Source organism: Argentina silus (genome assembly GCF_951799395.1).
Source record: "Argentina silus genome assembly, chromosome: Y".
NCBI classification, from domain to species: Eukaryota; Metazoa; Chordata; class Actinopteri; order Argentiniformes; family Argentinidae; genus Argentina; species Argentina silus.
In genome coordinates, this window is record NC_139654.1 from 3,565,001 (window position 1) to 3,584,266 (window position 19,266).

The 19,266-nt window shown below is 44.7% G+C and overlaps 1 protein-coding gene and 1 pseudogene across 4 annotated transcripts in view; both read left to right on the forward strand.

The window, feature by feature from the left end:
• LOC310823883 (uncharacterized protein) overlaps window positions 1–19,266 on the forward strand; it is a 259,021-nt gene that overhangs the window by 18,019 nt on the left and 221,736 nt on the right. For 2 of the 3 annotated variants that reach the window (XM_083696791.1, XM_083696792.1), the window contains one exon: window positions 1–1,297. This exon is cut by the window's left edge and continues 116 nt beyond it. The exons of the other annotated variant lie outside the window; for it this stretch is intronic. In XM_083696791.1, the coding sequence (XP_083552917.1) occupies window positions 1–438 (438 nt within the window). In that variant the 3' untranslated portion in view covers window positions 439–1,297. Of the gene's footprint in view, window positions 1,298–19,266 lie in introns of those variants that run through there. 3 annotated transcript variants of the gene reach the window in all.
• Window positions 813–16,303, forward strand: LOC310823606 (glutamate--cysteine ligase regulatory subunit-like; annotated as a pseudogene). Its single transcript has 6 exons — window positions 813–824; window positions 8,415–8,499; window positions 8,877–8,933; window positions 9,233–9,451; window positions 10,267–10,381; window positions 16,278–16,303. The product of its transcript is annotated as a glutamate--cysteine ligase regulatory subunit-like (transcript).

The following is a 19,266-nucleotide window of genomic DNA, read 5'->3' on the forward strand; positions in this document are numbered from 1 at the left end:
AGATTTGACTACTGGTACCAGGTGCTGTGTAGAGAGGGTCTGACTGGGCGCTGTTACTGGGAGGTAGAGAGGAGTGGGGGAGGGGCTCATATAGGAGTGACATATAAAGGAATCAGCAGGAGAGGAGTGGGTAATGACTGTGGGTTGGGATTCAATGACAAGTCCTGGAGTCTGTTCTGCTCTGATGACAGTTACTCCGCCTGGCACAATAATAATAAGACTGACATACCTGTCTCCTCCTCTGGCTCCCACAGAGTAGGAGTGTATCTGGACTGGCCGGCCGGCACTCTGTCCTTCTACAGCGTCTCCTCTGACACACTGACCCTCCTGCACACATTCCACTCCACATTCATTGAGCCCCTCTACCCAGGGTTTTATCTTTGGGACGAGGGCTGTTCAGTGACCCTGTGTAAACTAGTCTCAGGGAGATCACACTGAACACCAAAGGCTCAAAGATGACGGATCATAACATGATGCAGTTGGACAGTGGTGTGTTTTCACTGAGATGTTGGATGTACAGATGTTCCCTCTCCCAGTGTGTAGGGTGTAGGGTGTAGTGCGTAGGGTGTAGTGTGTAGGGTCTAGTGTGTAGGATGTAGTGTTTATTGTTTACTGTGTAGGGTGTAGTTTGTAGTGTTTAGTGTGTAGGGTGTAGGGTGTTGTGCATTGTGTGTAGTGTGTAGTTATATTATTTTTACTGTATATATATATATGTATTATTAAATTCAATAAAATGCATCTAATAGTGAAATAGATTGTAATTGAGTGACAAAAAACAGAAGCTTACATGTTTTTTACTTTTTTTGATGGATATGCAACTGACAGTGAAACAATCCAGATGAATGATTAGATGATCAAATCAGACTGATGATGAACTCTGAGAATAACACAGGATAGAGTGTCTGTATGTATATAAGAGTTGGTTAGATTGGGTGTTTGAGTTGTGATGCTGGATCACGTTGCTGTGTGTAAGGTAGCAGGGAGTGGATGTGAAGACAGCTCTCCTTCTCTGTCAGTACAACATGGACAGTGTCTTCGGAACATCCTAATCTACACAGTGTGTAATTGATTCCTATGCAAATCAGAGACCCTATGAAAACAAAGATATTTATTCTGAAATGACATGAACTATTATCCTTGCATTAAGATAGACTCAATTCAACTTATTGAGTTATTTGTTGATGACATTTTTGCATTTTAGCTAATTTTAAGACTGTCATAGCAAAAGGTCTGAATACTTCTGTACATGAGGTATTTCTGTATTTCAGTTTTAATAAATGTGCTGAAATTTTAAAAACCGTGTTCTCGCTTTGTCATTCTGAGGTATTGTGTGTGGATTGATGGCAAATTCTTTAAATTGAATCCATTTCAAATTGAGTCTATAACACAAGAAAATGTGTAAAAAGTGAAGCGGTCTGAATACCTTCAGAAGGCGCTGTACATGTTCTGAATTTCACTTTTCATGTATTCCTTAATTTTTACATAGTAATCATCTAGTACAGTAATATCTATGCATCATGTGACATTGTGAGGGGCAGCCAAGGTGCAGGCTGCTTTTCCCCTCTCTGTCTGTGGGCTGTGGGAGGCATGGCTCTCATGAGAAGACTTCACCTGTCTCCTGCAGTACCTCTCCCTGCCATGGGAGGCATGGCTCTCATGAGAAGACTTCACCTGTCCCCTGCAGTACCGCTCCCTGCCATGGCAGGCATGGCTCTCATGAGAAGACTTCACCTGTCCGCTGCAGTACCGCTCCCTGCCATGGGAGGCATGGCTCTCATGAGAAGACTTCACCTGTCCGCTGCAGTACCGCTCCCTGCCATGGGAGGCATGGCTCTCATGAGAAGACTTCACCTGTCCGCTGCAGTACCGCTCCCTGCCATGGGAGGCATGGCTCTCATTAGAAGACTTCACCTGTCCCCTGCAGTACCGCTCCCTGCCATGGGAGGCATGGCTCTCATGAGAAGACTTCACCTGTCCCCTGCAGTACCGCTCCCTGCCATGGGAGGCATGGCTCTCATTAGAAGACTTCACCTGTCCCCTGCAGTACCGCTCCCTGCCATGGGAGGCATGGCTCTCATGAGAAGACTTCACCTGTCCCCTGCAGTACCTCTGACCCCCAGACCCCAGACCTCCAGACCCCCAGACCCCCAGACCCCCAGACCCCTATCCCCCAGACCTCTAGCCCTCAGATGGGGGCACCACCTGGTGGTCATTTACTAGTATTACAACAACAGAGAGATTAGAATCCAGCCAGTTAGCAATAAGCACTGGATCCTAAAAACCCAGAATTTGAACCTGAAATATTCTTTATAACATCACAGATCTTTTATAATGGAACAGTGTAATAGAACATCAGTGTAATAGAACATCAGTGTAATAGAACATTAGTGTAATAGAACAGTGTAATAGAACATCAGTGTAATAGAACATTAGTGTAATAGAACATCAGTGTAATAGAACAGTGTAATAGAACATCAGTGTAATAGAACAGTGTAATAGAACATCAGTGTAATAGAACATTAGTGTAATAGAACATCAGTGTAATAGAACAGTGTAATAGAACATCAGTGTAATAGAACAGTGTAATAGAACATCAGTGTAATAGAACATCAGTGTAATAGAACAGTGTAATAGAACATTAGTGTAATAGAACATCAGTGTAATAGAACAGTGTAATAGAACATCAGTGTAATATAACATTAGTGTAATAGAACAGTGTAATAGAACATTAGTGTAATAGAACATTAGTGTAATAGAACATTAGTGTAATAGAACATCAGTGTAATAGAACATTAGTGTAATAGAACATTAGTGTAATAGAACATTAGTGTAATAGAACATCAGTGTAATAGAACATCAGTGTAATAGAACATTAGTGTAATAGAACAGTGTAATAGAACATTAGTGTAATAGAACATTAGTGTAATAGAACATCAGTGTAATAGAACATTAGTGTAATAGAACATTAGTGTAATAGAACATCAGTGTAATAGAACATTAGTGTAATAGAATATTAGTGTAATTGAACATTAGTGTAATAGAACATCAGTGTAATAGAACATTAGTGTAATAGAACATTAGTGTAATAGAACATTAGTGTAATAGAACGTTAGTATAATAGAACATTAGTATAATAGAACATCAGTGTAATAGAACATTAGTGTAATAGAACATTAGTATAATAGAACATTAGTGTAATAGAACATCAGTGTAATAGAACATTAGTGTAATAGAACATCAGTGTAATATATCATTAGTGTAATAGAACATTAGTATAATAAAACGTTAGTGTTTAGAACATTTATGTAATAGAACATTAGTATAATAGAACATTAGTGTAATAGAACATTAGTGTAATAGAACAGTGTAATAGAACATTTATGTAATAGAATATTAGTGTAATAGAACATTAGTATAATTGAACATTAGTGTAATAGAACATTTATGTAATAGAATATTAGTATAATAGAATATTAGTGTAATAGAACATTAGTATAATTGAACATTAGTGTAATAGAACATTTATGTAATAGAATATTAGTATAATAGAATATTAGTATAATAGAACATTAGTATAATAGAACATTAGTATAATAGAACATCAGTGGAAACCAAAGGGGACGTTTTCTTTCCAGTGTTAACACTTCACTTAGCAACGTCATGACAACCCAAATGTGCAGACAGGCCTAGGAGACGAGTTAACCTTGACCCTAACCCTGACTCTAACCCTGACCCTGACCCTGACTCTGACCCTGACCCTAACTCTGACCCTGAACCTGACCCTAACCCTAACTCTAACCCTGACCCTGACCCTAACCCTAAACCCTGACCCTAACCCTAGGGGATGAGTTAACTTTAACCCTAAACCCTGACCCTAACCCTAACCCTAGGGGATGAGTTAACTTTAACCCTAACCCTTAACCCTGACCCTAACCCTAGGGCTAGTAGAACCATGTAGTTTGGCTCTTCAAACCCACCTCCTCGTTGCTAGGCAACCCCCCCCCTTTTCCCTCCACCGTTCGTATTTTACGACATTTTTTAGAAAGAAATGTTTTATGAAACTCCTTCAAACCACACACTCTCCCCACCCCCTCGTTGCTAGGTAACCCACCATATCCCGTCCCTTTCCGACATTTTCTTTTCCTTTACGACATTCCCTCAAACACACCAACCTCCCTTATTTTACGACATTTACTATTATTATTATTATTATTATTATTATTATTATTATTATTATTATTATTATTATTATTATTATATCTTTACGACATTTACTTCTTCTTTACGAGAGAAGGGGAGACAGACACCATGGAAACCACCACCACCACCGACACCGGCGGCTCCTCTGGTACTCGTAGCGGGTCCTCTGGGACCGTCTCCCCCGGTGGTACCGTCTCCTCTACCGGCTCTGAGGCTAATGATAACGGGGCTAACTAACGAAGCTAACGAATTTACCTACCGAGTGCAGTGTTGACGGGGTGCTAAAGGCTAATGATAACGGGGCTAACTAACGAAGCTAACGAATTTACCTACCGAGTGCAGTGTTGACGGGGTGCTAAAGGCGAATGCTAACTGGCTCTAACGAACTGACCGTGTGTGTGTGTGTGTGTATTATGAATGTGATTAAATAAATACTAAATATGTCGTTTTATTGTCATTTTCTGTCTGTCTGTCTGACCTGTTGTTGCCGTTCAGCTCCAGGATTATATCCGCGCCACGCTGTCTCTGACCTGTCTGTCTCTCTATCTGACCTGTCTCTCTCTGTCTGTCTGTCTGACCTGTATGTCTTTTGTTGCCCTCCAGCTCCAGCATTGTATCCGCGCCATGCTGTCTCTGACCTGTCTGTCCCTCTGTCTTATCTGTCTGTCTATCTGTCTGTCTGTCTGTTTCTCTCTGACCTGTCTGTCTCTCCATCTGACCTGTCTGTCTGTTGTTGCCGTAGCTCCAGGACTGTATCCGCGCCACGCTGAGTGACTGGTCCTCCGAGACGCCGTCGGCCGGGGAGAAGGTGAGACTCATCCCTCTCTTCTCTCCCTCCCTCCTTTCCTGTCTCTCTCTCTCTCCTTCCCTCCCTCCTTTCCTCCTGTCTCTCTCTTCTTTCCCTCCTTTCCTGTCTTCCTTCCTTCCTTCCCTCCTGTCTCTCCCTCCCTCCCTCCTGTCTCTCTCCCTCTCTCCCTCCTTCCCTCCCTCCTGTCTCTCTCCCTCTCTCCCTCCTTCCCTCCCTCCTGTCTCTCTCTCTCCCTCCTTCTCCCCTCCTTCTCCCCTCCCTCCCTCCCTCCCTCCCTCCTGTCTCTCTCTCTCTCTCCTTCTCTCCCTCATTCCCTTCCCTCCTTTCCTGTTTCCTGTCTTCTTTCCTTACTGTCGGCGGAGGAGAAGGTGAGACTCATCCCTCTCTTCCTTCCTTCCTTCCTTCCTTCCTTCGTCTCTCTCTGGATGCTCCACACACACACACACGCACACCCACACACACGCGCGCCCAGAGGCGTCAATGTTTAGTGAGTCAAGTGACAATGTGTGTGTGTGTGAGAGAGAGGGAGACGCACACACACACACACACACACACACACACAGACACACACACACACACACACACGCGCGTCAATGTTTAGTGAGTCAAGTGACAACGTGTGTGTGTGTGTGTGTGGGTGCTCCTGAGACAGGGAGAGAGAGAGGGAGACACATACACACTCACATACACACACACACACACACACACACACAGAGACACACACACACTCACACAGACATACACACACACACACACACACACACTCACACAGACATACACACACACACACTCACACTGTCTGTCTGTCTGTCTCTGACCTGTCTGTCCCTCTGTCTGTCTGTCTGTCTGTCAGTCTCTTACCTGTCTGTCTGTCTGTCTGTTTGTCTCTGACCTGTCTGTCTCTCCATCTGACCTGTCTGTCTGTTGTTGCCGTAGCTCCAGGACTGTATCCGCGCCACGCTGAGTGACTGGTCCTCTGAGACGCCGTCGGCCGGGGAGAAGGTGAGACTCATCCCTCTCTTCTCTCCCTCCCTCCCTCCCTCCTTTCCTGTCTCTCTCTTCCTTCCCTCCTTTCTTGTCTTCCTTACTTCCTTCCCTCCTGTCTCTCCCTCCCTCCTGTCTCTCTCCCTCCCTCCTTCCCTCCCTCCTGTCTCTCTCCCTCCCTCCCTCCCTCCTTCTTTCCTTCTCTCCCTCCCTCCTGTCTCTCTCTCTCTCTCCTTCCCTCCCCCCTTCTCTCCCTCCCTCCCTCCTGTCTCTCTCTCTCCCTCCTTCTCCCCTCCTTCTCCCCTCCCTCCCTCCCTCCCTCCCTCCCTCCTGTCTCTCTCTCTCCCTCCTTCTCCCCTCCTTCTCCCCTCCCTCCCTCCCTCCCTCCCTCCCTCCCTCCTGTCTCTCTCTCTCTCTCCTTCCCTCCCTCCTTCCCTTCCCTCCTTTCCTGTTTCCTCTCTTCTTTCCTTACTGTCGGCGAAGGAGAAGGTGAGACTCATCCCTCTCTTCCTTCCTTCCTTCCTTTCTTCCTTCCTTCCTTCCTTCCTTCCTTCCCTCCCTCCTTTCCTTCGTCTCTCTCTGGATGCTCCACACACACACACACACGCACACCCACACACACGCGCGCCCAGAGGCGTCAATGTTTAGTGAGTCAAGTGACAACGTGTGTGTGTGAGAGAGAGAGAGGGAGACACACACACACACACACACACACAGATAGACAGACAGACACACTCACACAGACACACACACTCACTCACACAGACACACTGTGGGAGCCTGGTCGACAGGCGCAACAGCGGGTCAACCAATGAGAATAGAAACAGGCGGAAACAGGGGTTGCGGTGAAATCAACATAGGGTTTTATTTCTAAGGTGCGGGGAAAAGGGAGAGGCGAAAGGCAACTCAAATCTTCACCGGGTTGGCGGTTGGCGCTACGGCGCTCCGCCGGGTTCTTCTTGTCGTCAGAGAGAGAGAAAGAGAGACAGGCCAAAGTTAGTCGGATATCGGGTCCCTTTCACTGACCTCTTCCTCCGGTCGGTTGGGGGGTTCCTCTCCGTCTTCCAGGCTTTCTCTCCCGTTTGGCTTATGAGACTGGCTTAGCGGGTGTCTGGTCTCGACTCGTTCCTCCAGCCAGTCTGTCTTCAGCTTGTCCTGGGGAGTTTAAAAGGCCTCAGGATCGCCGAGCTGACTCAGCGCACCTGTGAGCGGTGAGCTGAGTCATCTGATTGGTGGCGGAGTCTCCAGGACATAGAACTGGGATAGTACCTCCCATCCAGCACGACACCCCATGGCTGCCTTTGCCTCCCCCTTGTGGCCACCAGGTGTCTCTGTGGGGCACTGCTCACCGGCTGGGCCATCACAACACACAGACACACACACACACACACTCACACACACACTCACTCACACAGACACACACAGACACACACACACATGCCCAGAGGCGTCAATGTTTAGTGAGTCAAGTGACAACGTGTGTGTGTGTGTGTGTGTGTGTGTGTGTGTGTGTGGGTGGGTGGGTGCTCCTGAGACAGGGAGAGAGAGAGGGAGACACACACACACACTCACACATACGCACACTCACACAGACAGACACACACTCACACAGACACTCACACATACACACACATGCCCAGAGGCGTCAATGTTTAGTGAGTCAAGTGACAACGTGTGTGTGTGTGTGTGTGTGTGTGTGTGTGTGTGTGGGTGGGTGGGTGCTCCTGAGACAGGGAGAGAGAGAGGAAGACACACACACACTCACATACACACAGACACACACACACACACTCACACACTCACACAGACATACACACACTCACACAGACATACACAGACACACTCACACAGACACACACACAGGCAGGGAGACGGGGGGGAGGCAGGTTTGGGGGGGAGGGTTGAACAGGGAGGGAGGGAGGTTCTGCTGAGGTCAGCTAATCTCTCTCTCTTTCTCTCCCTCTCTCTAGTTCGACTAGTCTGGTCTGTCTCTAACCTGGACTGCTCCCCCCTCCCAGGCACGCCTGGCTGTCTTTCTGTAATCTGTCTGTCCTGAACCTGTCTGTCTCTCAGACCTGTCTGTCTCTCCAGGAGTCTGACGTCCTAGACTGTTCCACCCCCCAGGCGGCCGAGGCCATCACGCCTGTCTGTCTCTCTGTCTGTCTGTCTCTAACTTGTCTCTCTCTCTCTAACCTGTCTGTCTGTTTACCTGTGTCTCTCTCTCTGACCTGTCTGTCTCTCCAGGAGTCTGACATCCTGGACTGCTCCACCCCCCATGCGGCCGAGGCCACCATCATGCTTGTCTGTCTCTCTCTCTCTGACCTGTCTGTCTCTCTCTCTCTAACCTGTCTGTCTGTTTACCTGTCTCTCTCTCACCTGTCTTTCTCTAACCTGTCTGTCTCTAACCTGTCTGTCTCTCCAGGAGTCTGACGTCCTGGACTGCTCCACCCCCCAGGCGGCCGAGGCCACCATCACACCGGAGGAGAGGGAGGAGCTGAAGGTGTCTGGTACGCTACGACAAGCTAACGCAGGCTAACGCTACGCTAATGCAGGGTAAGACAGGTTAACGCAGGCTAAGACAGGCTCACACACGCTAACACACACCACGATAACACATGCTAATAAATGCTAGTGCATGCTAACACCGGCTCACACGCACCACGATAACACACGCTAACCCAGGGCTAACAAACGATACCAGCCCATGATTACACACGACGCGACCACACGTTAACACAGGCTAACAAATGACACCAGCACATGCTAACACAGGCTAACCCAGGCTAACCAACGCTAACCCACGTTAACACAGGCTAACAAATGACACCAGCACATGCTAACACAGGCTAACCTAGGCTAACCCACGCTAACGTTGTCGTTGCAGTCAAGCTGTTCCTGTGCGAGTCGGACCAGTCGTCCATCAGGCAGGCTGTCGACATGGGTGAGTCCTGCCTGTTTGTCTGTCTGTCTGCCTGTTTGGCTGTCTGCTTGTCTGTCTGTTTGTTTGGCTGGCTGGCTGGCTGTCTGCCTGTCTGTCTGTCTGCCTGTTTGGCTGTCTGTCTGTTTGGCTGCCTGCCTGTCTGTCTCTCTCTTTACCTGTTTGTCTCTCTCCTCCACAGCCTGTCTCACCCTCGCCCTGTCGACCAGGAGGACAACATCCCCCCCCCCCCACACACCCAGACCCTCTCGGACCTCTAACCTGTCTTTCTCTCCCTAACCTGTCTCCCTCCCCCCCAACAGCCTGTCTCACTCTCGCCCTCTCCCAACTCGACTCGGTCATCCTGGCGCCCCCCCCCCCGCCCCCCCCCCCCGGGGGCCGACCACGCCCCCCAGACCCTCTCGGACCTGCAGCCGGCATGGGTTTTCTTGGAAACGCTGGTAGCGTCCGGGAAGGTGGTCGCCATCGGGACGTCGGACCTGGACAAGGGCCTCCTGGAGGAGCTGCACAACTGGGCCCAGGTGGGTGTCTGTCTGTCTTTCTCTGGCCTGTCTGTTTGTCCTGGACGGTGTGTGTGTCTGTCTGTCTGTCTCTCTCTCTCTCTCGCTCTATCCCTGACCTGTCTGTCTGTCCTGGACAAGGGCCTCCTGGAGGAGTTGTACGACTGGGACCAGGTGGGTGTCTGTCTGTCTGATCTGTCTGTCTGTCCTGGACAAGGGCCTCCTGGAGGAGCGCTACGACTGGGCCCAGGTGGGTGTCTGTCTCTGTCTCTGAACTGTCTGTCTGTCTGTCCTGTGCTGGGGGTATCTGTCTCTCCCTGACCTGTCTGTCTCTCTCTCCATGTCCAAGGTGAAACCCCACCAGTAACCAGTTCAAACTGAGTGCGTACGCCAACTGTCTGTCTCTCTTTCTCTCTCTCTCTTTCTCTCTGTCCCTGTCCTGTCTCTCTCTCTCTGTCCCAACCAAGCAGTTAACAGTGTCTGTCTGTCTGTCTCTCTCTCTCTGTCCCTGACCTGTCTGTCTGTCCCTGACCTGTCTCTCTCTCTCTCTCCCTCTCTCCCCCGTATCCAAGGTGAAGACCACCAGTAATCAGGTCAACCTGGCGTCCTGTTGTGTGATGCCCCCCGATCTGATGGCCTGTATGTCTCTCTGTCCCTGACCTGTCTGTCTCTCCTTGACCTGTCTCTCTCTCTTCCGTATCCAAGGTGAAGCCCACCAGTAACCAGGTCAACCTGGCGTCCTGTTCTGTGATGCCCCCCGATCTGATGGCCTGTCTGTCTCTCTGTCCCTGACCTGTCTGTCTCTCTGACCTGTCTCTCTCTCTCCCGTATCCAAGGTGAAGCCCATCAGCAACCAGGTCAACCTGGCGTCCTGTTGTGTGATGCCCCCCGATCTGACGGCGTATGCCAAGCAGGCGGGGGTCCAGCTACTGACCCACAACGACCCCAAAGGTGGGTGTCTGTCTGTGATCTGTCTGTCTGTGATCAATTTGTCTGGGGGTGTCTGTCTGTCTGTCTCTCTTTCTCTCTCTCTGTCCCTGACCTGTCTGTCTCTCTCTGACCTGTCTGTCCCCCCTCTAACCTAACCTCCCTCTTCATCTGAGCTGTCTGTCTCTCTCTGACCTGTCTCTCTCTCTCCCTCCCTCTCTTTCCATGTCTGTCTCTCCCTCTAACCTGTCTCTCTCTCTCTCTCCCTCTCTTTCCATGTCTGTCTCTCCCTCTAACCTGTCTCTCTCTCTCTCTCTCTCCTTCCAGAGCTTATCTCGGCGGCGGGCTTCCAGGAGGCGCTGTCTCTCTCTCTCTGACCCGTCTGTCTATCTGTCTGTCTTTGACATGTCTGTCTCCCCTCTAACCTGTCTCTCTCTCTCTCCCTCCCCCCTCTCCCTCTGAGCTGTCTGTCTGTCTTTGACCTGTCTCTCTCCCCCTAACCTGTCTTTCTCTAACCTGTCTGTCTCTCTGTCGTCTTCCAGAGCTCATCACGTCGGCGGGCTTCCAGGAGGCGCTCCGTGAGAGCGCGGCGTTAGCAACGGCGTCCCACGGCGACCCCGACCGCGACGGCTGTGACGCGGCGTCGGCGTGGCGTGGCGCCTCCGCTGGGTCCTGCGCTACGCCATCATCGTCAAGAGCCGCGGCATCATCAAGGCCAAGGGCTACCTGGTCCACGCCACCCGGGTAGCGTAGCGTAGCATAGCATAGTCTGGTGTAGTCGAGGCTAGCATAGTGTAGTGTAGCCTTAGCGTAGCATCGTGTAGCCTTGGTTAGCCTGGTTAGCGTAGCGCGGACGACACCTTGGTTAAGTTGAAAGACTTAGCTACGGTTAGTAGCTAAGTCACATGTATGTAATGTGATGTCATGTATGTAATGCTTATGGAGTTGATGGTGGATTAAATCTGTTCCGTCAGTTTTCCAGCGACTGACAGAGAGCAGAAACACGCTGCATGGCGCCATCTGTTGGTCGACTGTCGACAGCACAACACATGAGGCCAATGGAGGAAAGCAGAACCATGTGAGAAGATTTCCTCTTCAGTGGTTGAACCTTTCACACATCTGGCACTCCGGATTGTTTCAGCAGCGTAAAAACAAAATGCATTTTTAAATGTTCCAATGTATTTCTATGGGACTGTTAGGGATAGGAATGTATTTCTATGGGACTGTTAGGGTTAGGAATGTATTTCTATGGGACTGTTAGGGATAGGAATGTATTTCTATGGGACTGTTAGGGATAGGAATGTATTTCTATGGGACTGTTAGGGATAGGAATGTATTTCTATGGGACTGTTAGGGTTAGGAATGTATTTCTATGGGACTGTTAGGGATAGGAATGTATTTCTATGGAACTGTTAGGGTTAGGAATGTATTTCTATGGAACTGTTAGGGTTAGGAATGTATTTCTATGGGACTGTTAGGGTTAGGAATGTATTTCTATGGGACTGTTAGGGATAGGAATGTATTTCTATGGGACTGTTAGGGTTAGGAATGTATTTCTATGGAACTGTTAGGGTTAGGAATGTATTTCTATGGGACTGTTCGGTGCCAACATGTTTGACAACATGGTAAGTTAGTGAGTTTCGTTTCTAGGCACACTAGATCGTATCCAGGGGTAATAGAACATTAGTGTAAAAGAACATTAGTTTAATAGAACAGTGTAATAGAACATTAGTGTAATAGAACATTAGTGTAATAGAACATTAGTGTAATAGAACATTAGTTTAATAGAACAGTGTAATAGAACATTAGTGTAATAGAACATTAGTGTAATAGAACATTAGTGTAAAAGAACATTAGTTTAATAGAACAGTGTAAAAGAACATTAGTTTAATAGAACAGTGTAATAGAACATTAGTGTAATAGAACATTAGTGTAATAGAACATTAGTTTAATAGAACATTTATGTAATAGAACAGTGTAATAGAACATCAGTGTAATAGAACATCAGTGTAACAGAACATTAGTTTAATAGAACAGTGTAATAGAACATTAGTGTAATAGAACATTAGTGTAATAGAACATTAGTGTAATAGAACATTAGTGTAATAGAACAGTGTAATAGAACATCAGTGTAATAGAACAGTGTAATAGAACATCAGTGTAATAGAACATTAGTATAATAGAACATTAGTGTAATAGAACATTAGTATAATAGAACATTAGTGTAATAGAACATTAGTATAATAGAACATTAGTGTAATAGAACATTAGTGTAATAGAACATTAGTGTAAAACAACATTAGTTTAATAGAACAGTGTAAAAGAACATTAGTTTAATAGAACAGTGTAATAGAACATTAGTGTAATAGAACAGTGTAACAGAACATTAGTTTAATAGAACAGTGTAATAGAACATTAGTGTAATAGAACATTAGTGTAATAGAACATCAGTGTAATAGAACATTAGTATAATAGAACATTAGTGTAATAGAACATTAGTGTAATAGAACATTAGTGTAATAGAACAGTGTAACAGAACATTAGTTTAATAGAACAGTGTAATAGAACATTAGTGTAATAGAACAGTGTAATAGAACATTAGTATAATAGAACATTAGTGTAATAGAACATCAGTGTAATAGAACAGTGTAATAGAACATTAGTATAATAGAACATTAGTGTAATAGAACATTAGTGTAATAGAACATTAGTGTAATAGAACAGTGTAACAGAACATTAGTTTAATAGAACAGTGTAATAGAACATTAGTGTAATAGAACATTAGTGTAATAGAACAGTGTAATAGAACATTAGTATAATAGAACATTAGTGTAATAGAACATTAGTGTAATAGAACATTAGTATAATAGAACATTAGTGTAATAGAACATTAGTATAATAGAACATTAGTGTAATAGAACGTTAGTATAATAGAACATTAGTGTAATAGAACGTTAGTATAATAGAACAGTGTAATAGAACATTAGTGTAATAGAACATTAGTGTAATAGAACATTAGTGTAATAGAACATTAGTGTAATAGAACATTAGTGTAATAGAACATTAGTGTAATAGAACAGTGTAATAGAACATTAGTGTAATAGAACATTAGTGTAATAGAACATTAGTGTAATAGAACAGTGTAATAGAACGTTAGTTTAATAGAACATTAGTGTAATAGAACATTAGTATAATAGAACATTAGTGTAATAGAACGTTAGTTTAATAGAACATTAGTGTAATAGAACATTAGTATAATAGAACATTAGTGTAATAGAACGTTAGTGTAATAGAACATTAGTGTAATAGAACATTAGTGTAATAGAACAGTGTAATAGAACATTAGTATAATAGAACATTAGTGTAATAGAACATTAGTGTAATAGAACATTAGTGTAATAGAACATTAGTGTAATAGAACATTAGTATAATAGAACATTAGTGTAATAGAACATTAGTATAATAGAACATTAGTGTAATAGAACGTTAGTATAATAGAACATTAGTGTAATAGAACATTAGTATAATAGAACATTAGTGTAATAGAACATTAGTATAATAGAACATTAGTATAATAGAACATTAGTGTAATAGAACATTAGTGTAATAGAACAGTGTAATAGAACAGTGTAATAGAACAGTGTAATAGAACATTAGTGTAATAGAACATTAGTGTAATAGAACATTAGTGTAATAGAACATTAGTGTAATAGAACATTAGTGTAATAGAACATTAGTGTAATAGAACATTAGTGTAATAGAACAGTGTAATAGAACGTTAGTTTAATAGAACATTAGTGTAATAGAACATTAGTATAATAGAACATTAGTGTAATAGAACGTTAGTTTAATAGAACATTAGTGTAATAGAACATTAGTATAATAGAACATTAGTGTAATAGAACGTTAGTGTAATAGATCATTAGTGTAATAGAACATTAGTGTAATAGAACAGTGTAATAGAACGTTAGTTTAATAGAACATTAGTGTAATAGAACATTAGTGTAATAGAACATTAGTGTAATAGAACGTTAGTATAATAGAACATTAGTGTAATAGAACATTAGTGTAATAGAACATTAGTGTAATAGATCATTAGTGTAATAGAACATTAGTGTAATAGAACATTAGTATAATAGAACATTAGTGTAATAGAACGTTAGTATAATAGAACATTAGTGTAATAGAACGTTAGTATAATAGAACATTAGTGTAATAGAACATTAGTGTGAACCAAAGGGGACGTTTTCTTTCCAGTGTTAACACTTCCCTTAGCAACGTCATGACAACCCAAATGTGCAGACAGGCCTAGGAGACGCTGAGAAAATCACCAGGACTCCACTGCCCTCTCTGCAGAGCATCTACCACCGCAGAGTCCACAGGAGAGCCGCCTCCATCCTCAAGGACCCCACCCACCCCCAGCACGGACTGTTCACACTTCTACCCTCAGGCCGGAGGTACAGAAGTGTTAAATGCAGGACCACCAGACTGAAGAACTCCTTCTTTCCCACTGCCATCAGACTCCTAAACAACCCATAGGAGATTAATATAACCTTACTACCTCAAATAACTGAATTTTCCAGTTTGCATAATTGCACTGCTACATTTGCACTGTTTTATTATTATTATTGCTGCTATTTTATTTTATGCCTTAAATTTTGCTGTCTTGTACATTTGTTTAGTATATATTGTATATTCTTTAGTATTGTATATTTTACATTGGTTGGCATTCTGCGGACAGCAAAGCAAGAATTTCATTGTACAGGGAAACATGTTTTCTACTGTGCATATGATAATAAACACTTTGAATCTTGAATCTTGAATCTTAACCCTGACCCTGACTCTAACCCTAACCCTAACCCTAACCCTAACTCTAACTCTAACTCTAACCCTGACCCTGACCCTGACTCTAACTCTAACTCTAACCCTAACCCTAACCCTGACCCTGACCCTGACTCTAACCCTAACTCTAACTCTAACTCTAACCCTGACCCTAACCCTAACCCTGACCCAAACTCTAACCCTAACTCTAACCCTGACCCTGACCCAAACTCTAACCCTAACTCTAACTCTAACCCTGACCCTGAACCTGACCCAAACCCTAATCATAACCCCAACCCTAACCCGAACCCTGGGACGTTCTCTGTCTCCTTGCAGTAATCTAGAGCAGGAGTCCCCAATTACCGGGCCGCGGACCAGTTTCGGCCGTGGATCATTTGGTACCGGGCCGCACAGAAAGAATAAAAACATTTTAATTTGTATTTTATTTCCATTTTATGGACTATCGCAGTCTGCAGGGTGTTTGAAAAATGACCACTTCCATCTGTGCCACTTTTCCACACTTCTCAGTCGCAGTTTTTTTTCCATGCACCGATAAATGAAGCCCACAAGCTAACCCAGCAAAAATGAGTAAAAAACAAACATTGCTGGAGAGATTCTTTGAAAAGGGGGAAAGACTCTATGATGAGACAGCAGAAGACTCCTAGACTGCCAAAAAAAAAGAAAGCTGCATTTAAAAGAAAATACCTAAGAGTCCTACTTAAATTACGGGTTCATCGCAACAGGTGATTGACATGCCCCAAGCCCGCTCTGTATAATATGTGGCGACCGGCTATCCAACGAGGCCATGAAGCCTTCAAAACTGCTTCGCCACGTAGAGACCAAGCACCCTGCATTAAAAGACAAGTCTTTGGTGTTTTTTTTAAAGAAAAAAACATGAACACGAAGGACAGAAGCAATTATTGAAGGCCATCACATCATCAAATGTGTCTGCACTGAGAGCATCATTCTTAGTGGCTAACCGCATTGCCAAGGCTAAGAAGCCCTTCACTATTGGTGAAGAGTTGATCATGCCTGCCGGTAAGGACACTTCGGGTGTCACTGTCTCCCATCACCCCTAGATGGGACCGTCTCGTTGCAGGGAAACAAGCTCAGTGCTCCCACTGATTCTGTATTATGGTGAGTTGAGTCACTTTTACATTATAAATGTAATAATTAAATGAATAATTAAATTATATAATATGCACTTTATTGTGTTTTGTTATGCGCGTGATTCTTTCCCCCCCGGTCCGTGGAAAAGTAGTCTTGCATGAAACTGGTCCGTGGTGCAAAAAAGGTTGAGGACCGCTGCTCTAGAGCAGGAGTGCCCAACCAGTCGATCGCGGTCTACTGGTAGACCCCGGCCTGATCCCAAGTCGATCACGAGGGGTGTAGGAAAAAATGAAAAAAAAAAAGTTTTTTTTATGTGTAACTGTAAACTGTTTTGTTTTGTTGTAGTTATGCATCGTTGGATATGTTTTGTTTTGTGTGTGTGTGTGTGTGTGTTATATTTTGTATTAAATGTACACTACAGCCTATCATGAGTCCTTGCCTGCGCACCCTATCAGTCTCTTAAACACGTCCACAAAAAAAAAAAAAGTAGGTCACGTTTAACCTACTGTAGCGCGAGACATGCATGATAGTAAGTTGACAGCTGTCAACAGTAGCTAGCAGCTAGCGATCAGAGCGGTTACGCACTCCTAAACTTTAACATGTCTGAGGGGAAACGAGCCAAGACCTACCATTTTCACCCTGAATGGGAGGAAGATTATTTTTGTGTTTATTCTCATTCAAAGCCTGTTTGTTTGATCTGCAATGCAACGGTGGCGTTGGCAAAGAAAGGGAATCTGGAGCGGCATTTTAAAACGGTACCCGGGAGCTACGAGAGGGATTTCCCTGCAAAAACGCCTTTACGCGCCACAAAAGTGCGGGATTTGAAAGCACAGCTTGCAGCACGGCAGTCAATCTTCACCAAACCGAAGACCCAGGGTAAGGCCGCAACTATTGCTTCCTATCGCGTCAGTCACGTCCTTGCTAAACACAAGAAGCCATTCAAAGACAGCGATATTGTGAAGGAAGCCTTTCTCGAGGCAGCGGATAGCCTTTTTGACGACTTTAAAAATAAAACCGAGATCGTGAAGGCCATTAAAGAAGTGCAACTCTCCCGCAATACGACTACAAGGCGATGTGAGGGAATGGCTGTGGATGTGGAGGAGCAACTGAGGAAGGATATTGACGCGTGAGTGCTTTTCCCTCCAATTTGACGAGTCGACTGATATGGTGGATGTGGCACAATTGTGTGTTTTCATCAGGATGGTTTTTGAAGACATGAGCGCCAAGGAAGAGCTACTCACCATTTTGCCATTAAAAGGACACACCAGAGGTGAGGATATGTTTAATGCTTTCATGGGATTTGTTAGCGAGACAAAACTGCCGCTCTTCAAGCTGATCTCCATCACAACTGATGGGGCGCCTGCTATGATGGGCCGCACCAGTGGGTTCATTGCAAAGAAAGTGAATCTTTCCCAGATATCCTGAATTATCATTGTATAATTCACCAGCAAGCGTTGTGTGGAAAGATTTCAAATATGAAAGAAGTGATGGATATTGCAATGAAGATTGTGTGTTCAGTTCGGGCCAGGAGTCTGCAGAGAAGGCTTTTCCGTGCTCACTTGGAGGAGAATGATGCTGAGCACACACGCCTTGCAACCAGCTCCTACACTCCTGACTACGAGAAGCTAGCCTCCTCCTCCCAGTGTCAGGTCTCCCACTAAGGTAGGAAGTGATTTCCTTTTTTCAAACTCAGAGTGTTACGTTCCCACTCCTACATGTGCGTTTCCTTGTTGTGTTTTGTGTTTCCTTCTGTTTTTCCCTTACCCTGTCACTCTACATTCAGGTGTCCGTCAGCAATTGGCCATTCGTCCCCATCAGTCATCACTGTTCCTGACCAATCAGAGGGCTGTCCGTGTCCTTTAAAAGCTCCGCTGGACTTCCCCTCGGGAGTCAACCCATTTTCACCGTAGTCTTGTGTTTGCTGTCGACTCACTGTTGCCTGGTTGATCGAAACCTCCAACGTACTTGTTTACATCTAGTTTTCTTTTGTTATATTTACGTCATTGTTTACTTATTGTTTTTCTCATAATTTGTCTGTCTGTTAATTGTACGCCATAGGGGTAAGGTCAATAGGTAAGAGACCCATGGGTTTACATTTCCAACACGTAGGCTCACCTCTGTTACAATTCACCAGGTTAGGAGTGGGTGCCGCCCCATGTATGTTCTAGTCTAGTGTAGCATAGCACTTTAGCATAGCCCTGATAGTATAGCTTACTATTGTACTAGTTTAGGACATCACTTTTGTTTATGATTTCTTTGCTTTGGCACCGCTCAAAAAAAGTTCCCTTTTCTCCTTGGCGTGTGTCTTGTGTTGTGTTTTCCCTGAGGAAACAAATAACTGTACATAGTTGAATTGTGGTTTGTGGTTGTTTAATTCCTACAATAAGTCTGATGTACTACCTTTTTGTTGCGACTCCTCTACCGCCCCTAGACGTAGACGAGTTTTCATCTGGAGTCGTAACACAGAGATCTACCTGTTTTGTATCTGGTTTATTTTTCTGTTTGGTTCATATTAAGGTCAGTTATGGCTATTGCTCATCATGCAGATTGGCGTGTGTGTGTGTGTGTGTGAGAGAGAGAGCGGGTTTGTGCTACAGCACACTATGCAAACTGGCAACTGTGTGAGAGGAATTTGTCTGTGTGTGTGTTTGAGAGAGGGAGGGTTTGTGATGTGATGTCTAGTGGTTGTGTGACAACAAGAAAAAGTGTTGTGAGGTTAGTTACTGCAGGCTGGAAACGATGTGTGTGGGTTTGCGATGTTGACACTGGACTGGTAGATCTCGGGAGGTTGGCGACTTGAAAAGTAGATCTTGGGTCAAAAAAGGTTGGGCACCCCTGCTCTAGAGGAATTAATTGCCAGCAGAGGGCGCTGCTGTTAAATGTCAATAGTGGCAGAGAGTTTTTCATGATCATTATTTCCTTTTTCTTTGAACAGTTGAGATGATCCCATCTAAGGCTGTTAACAAGGACTTCACCAT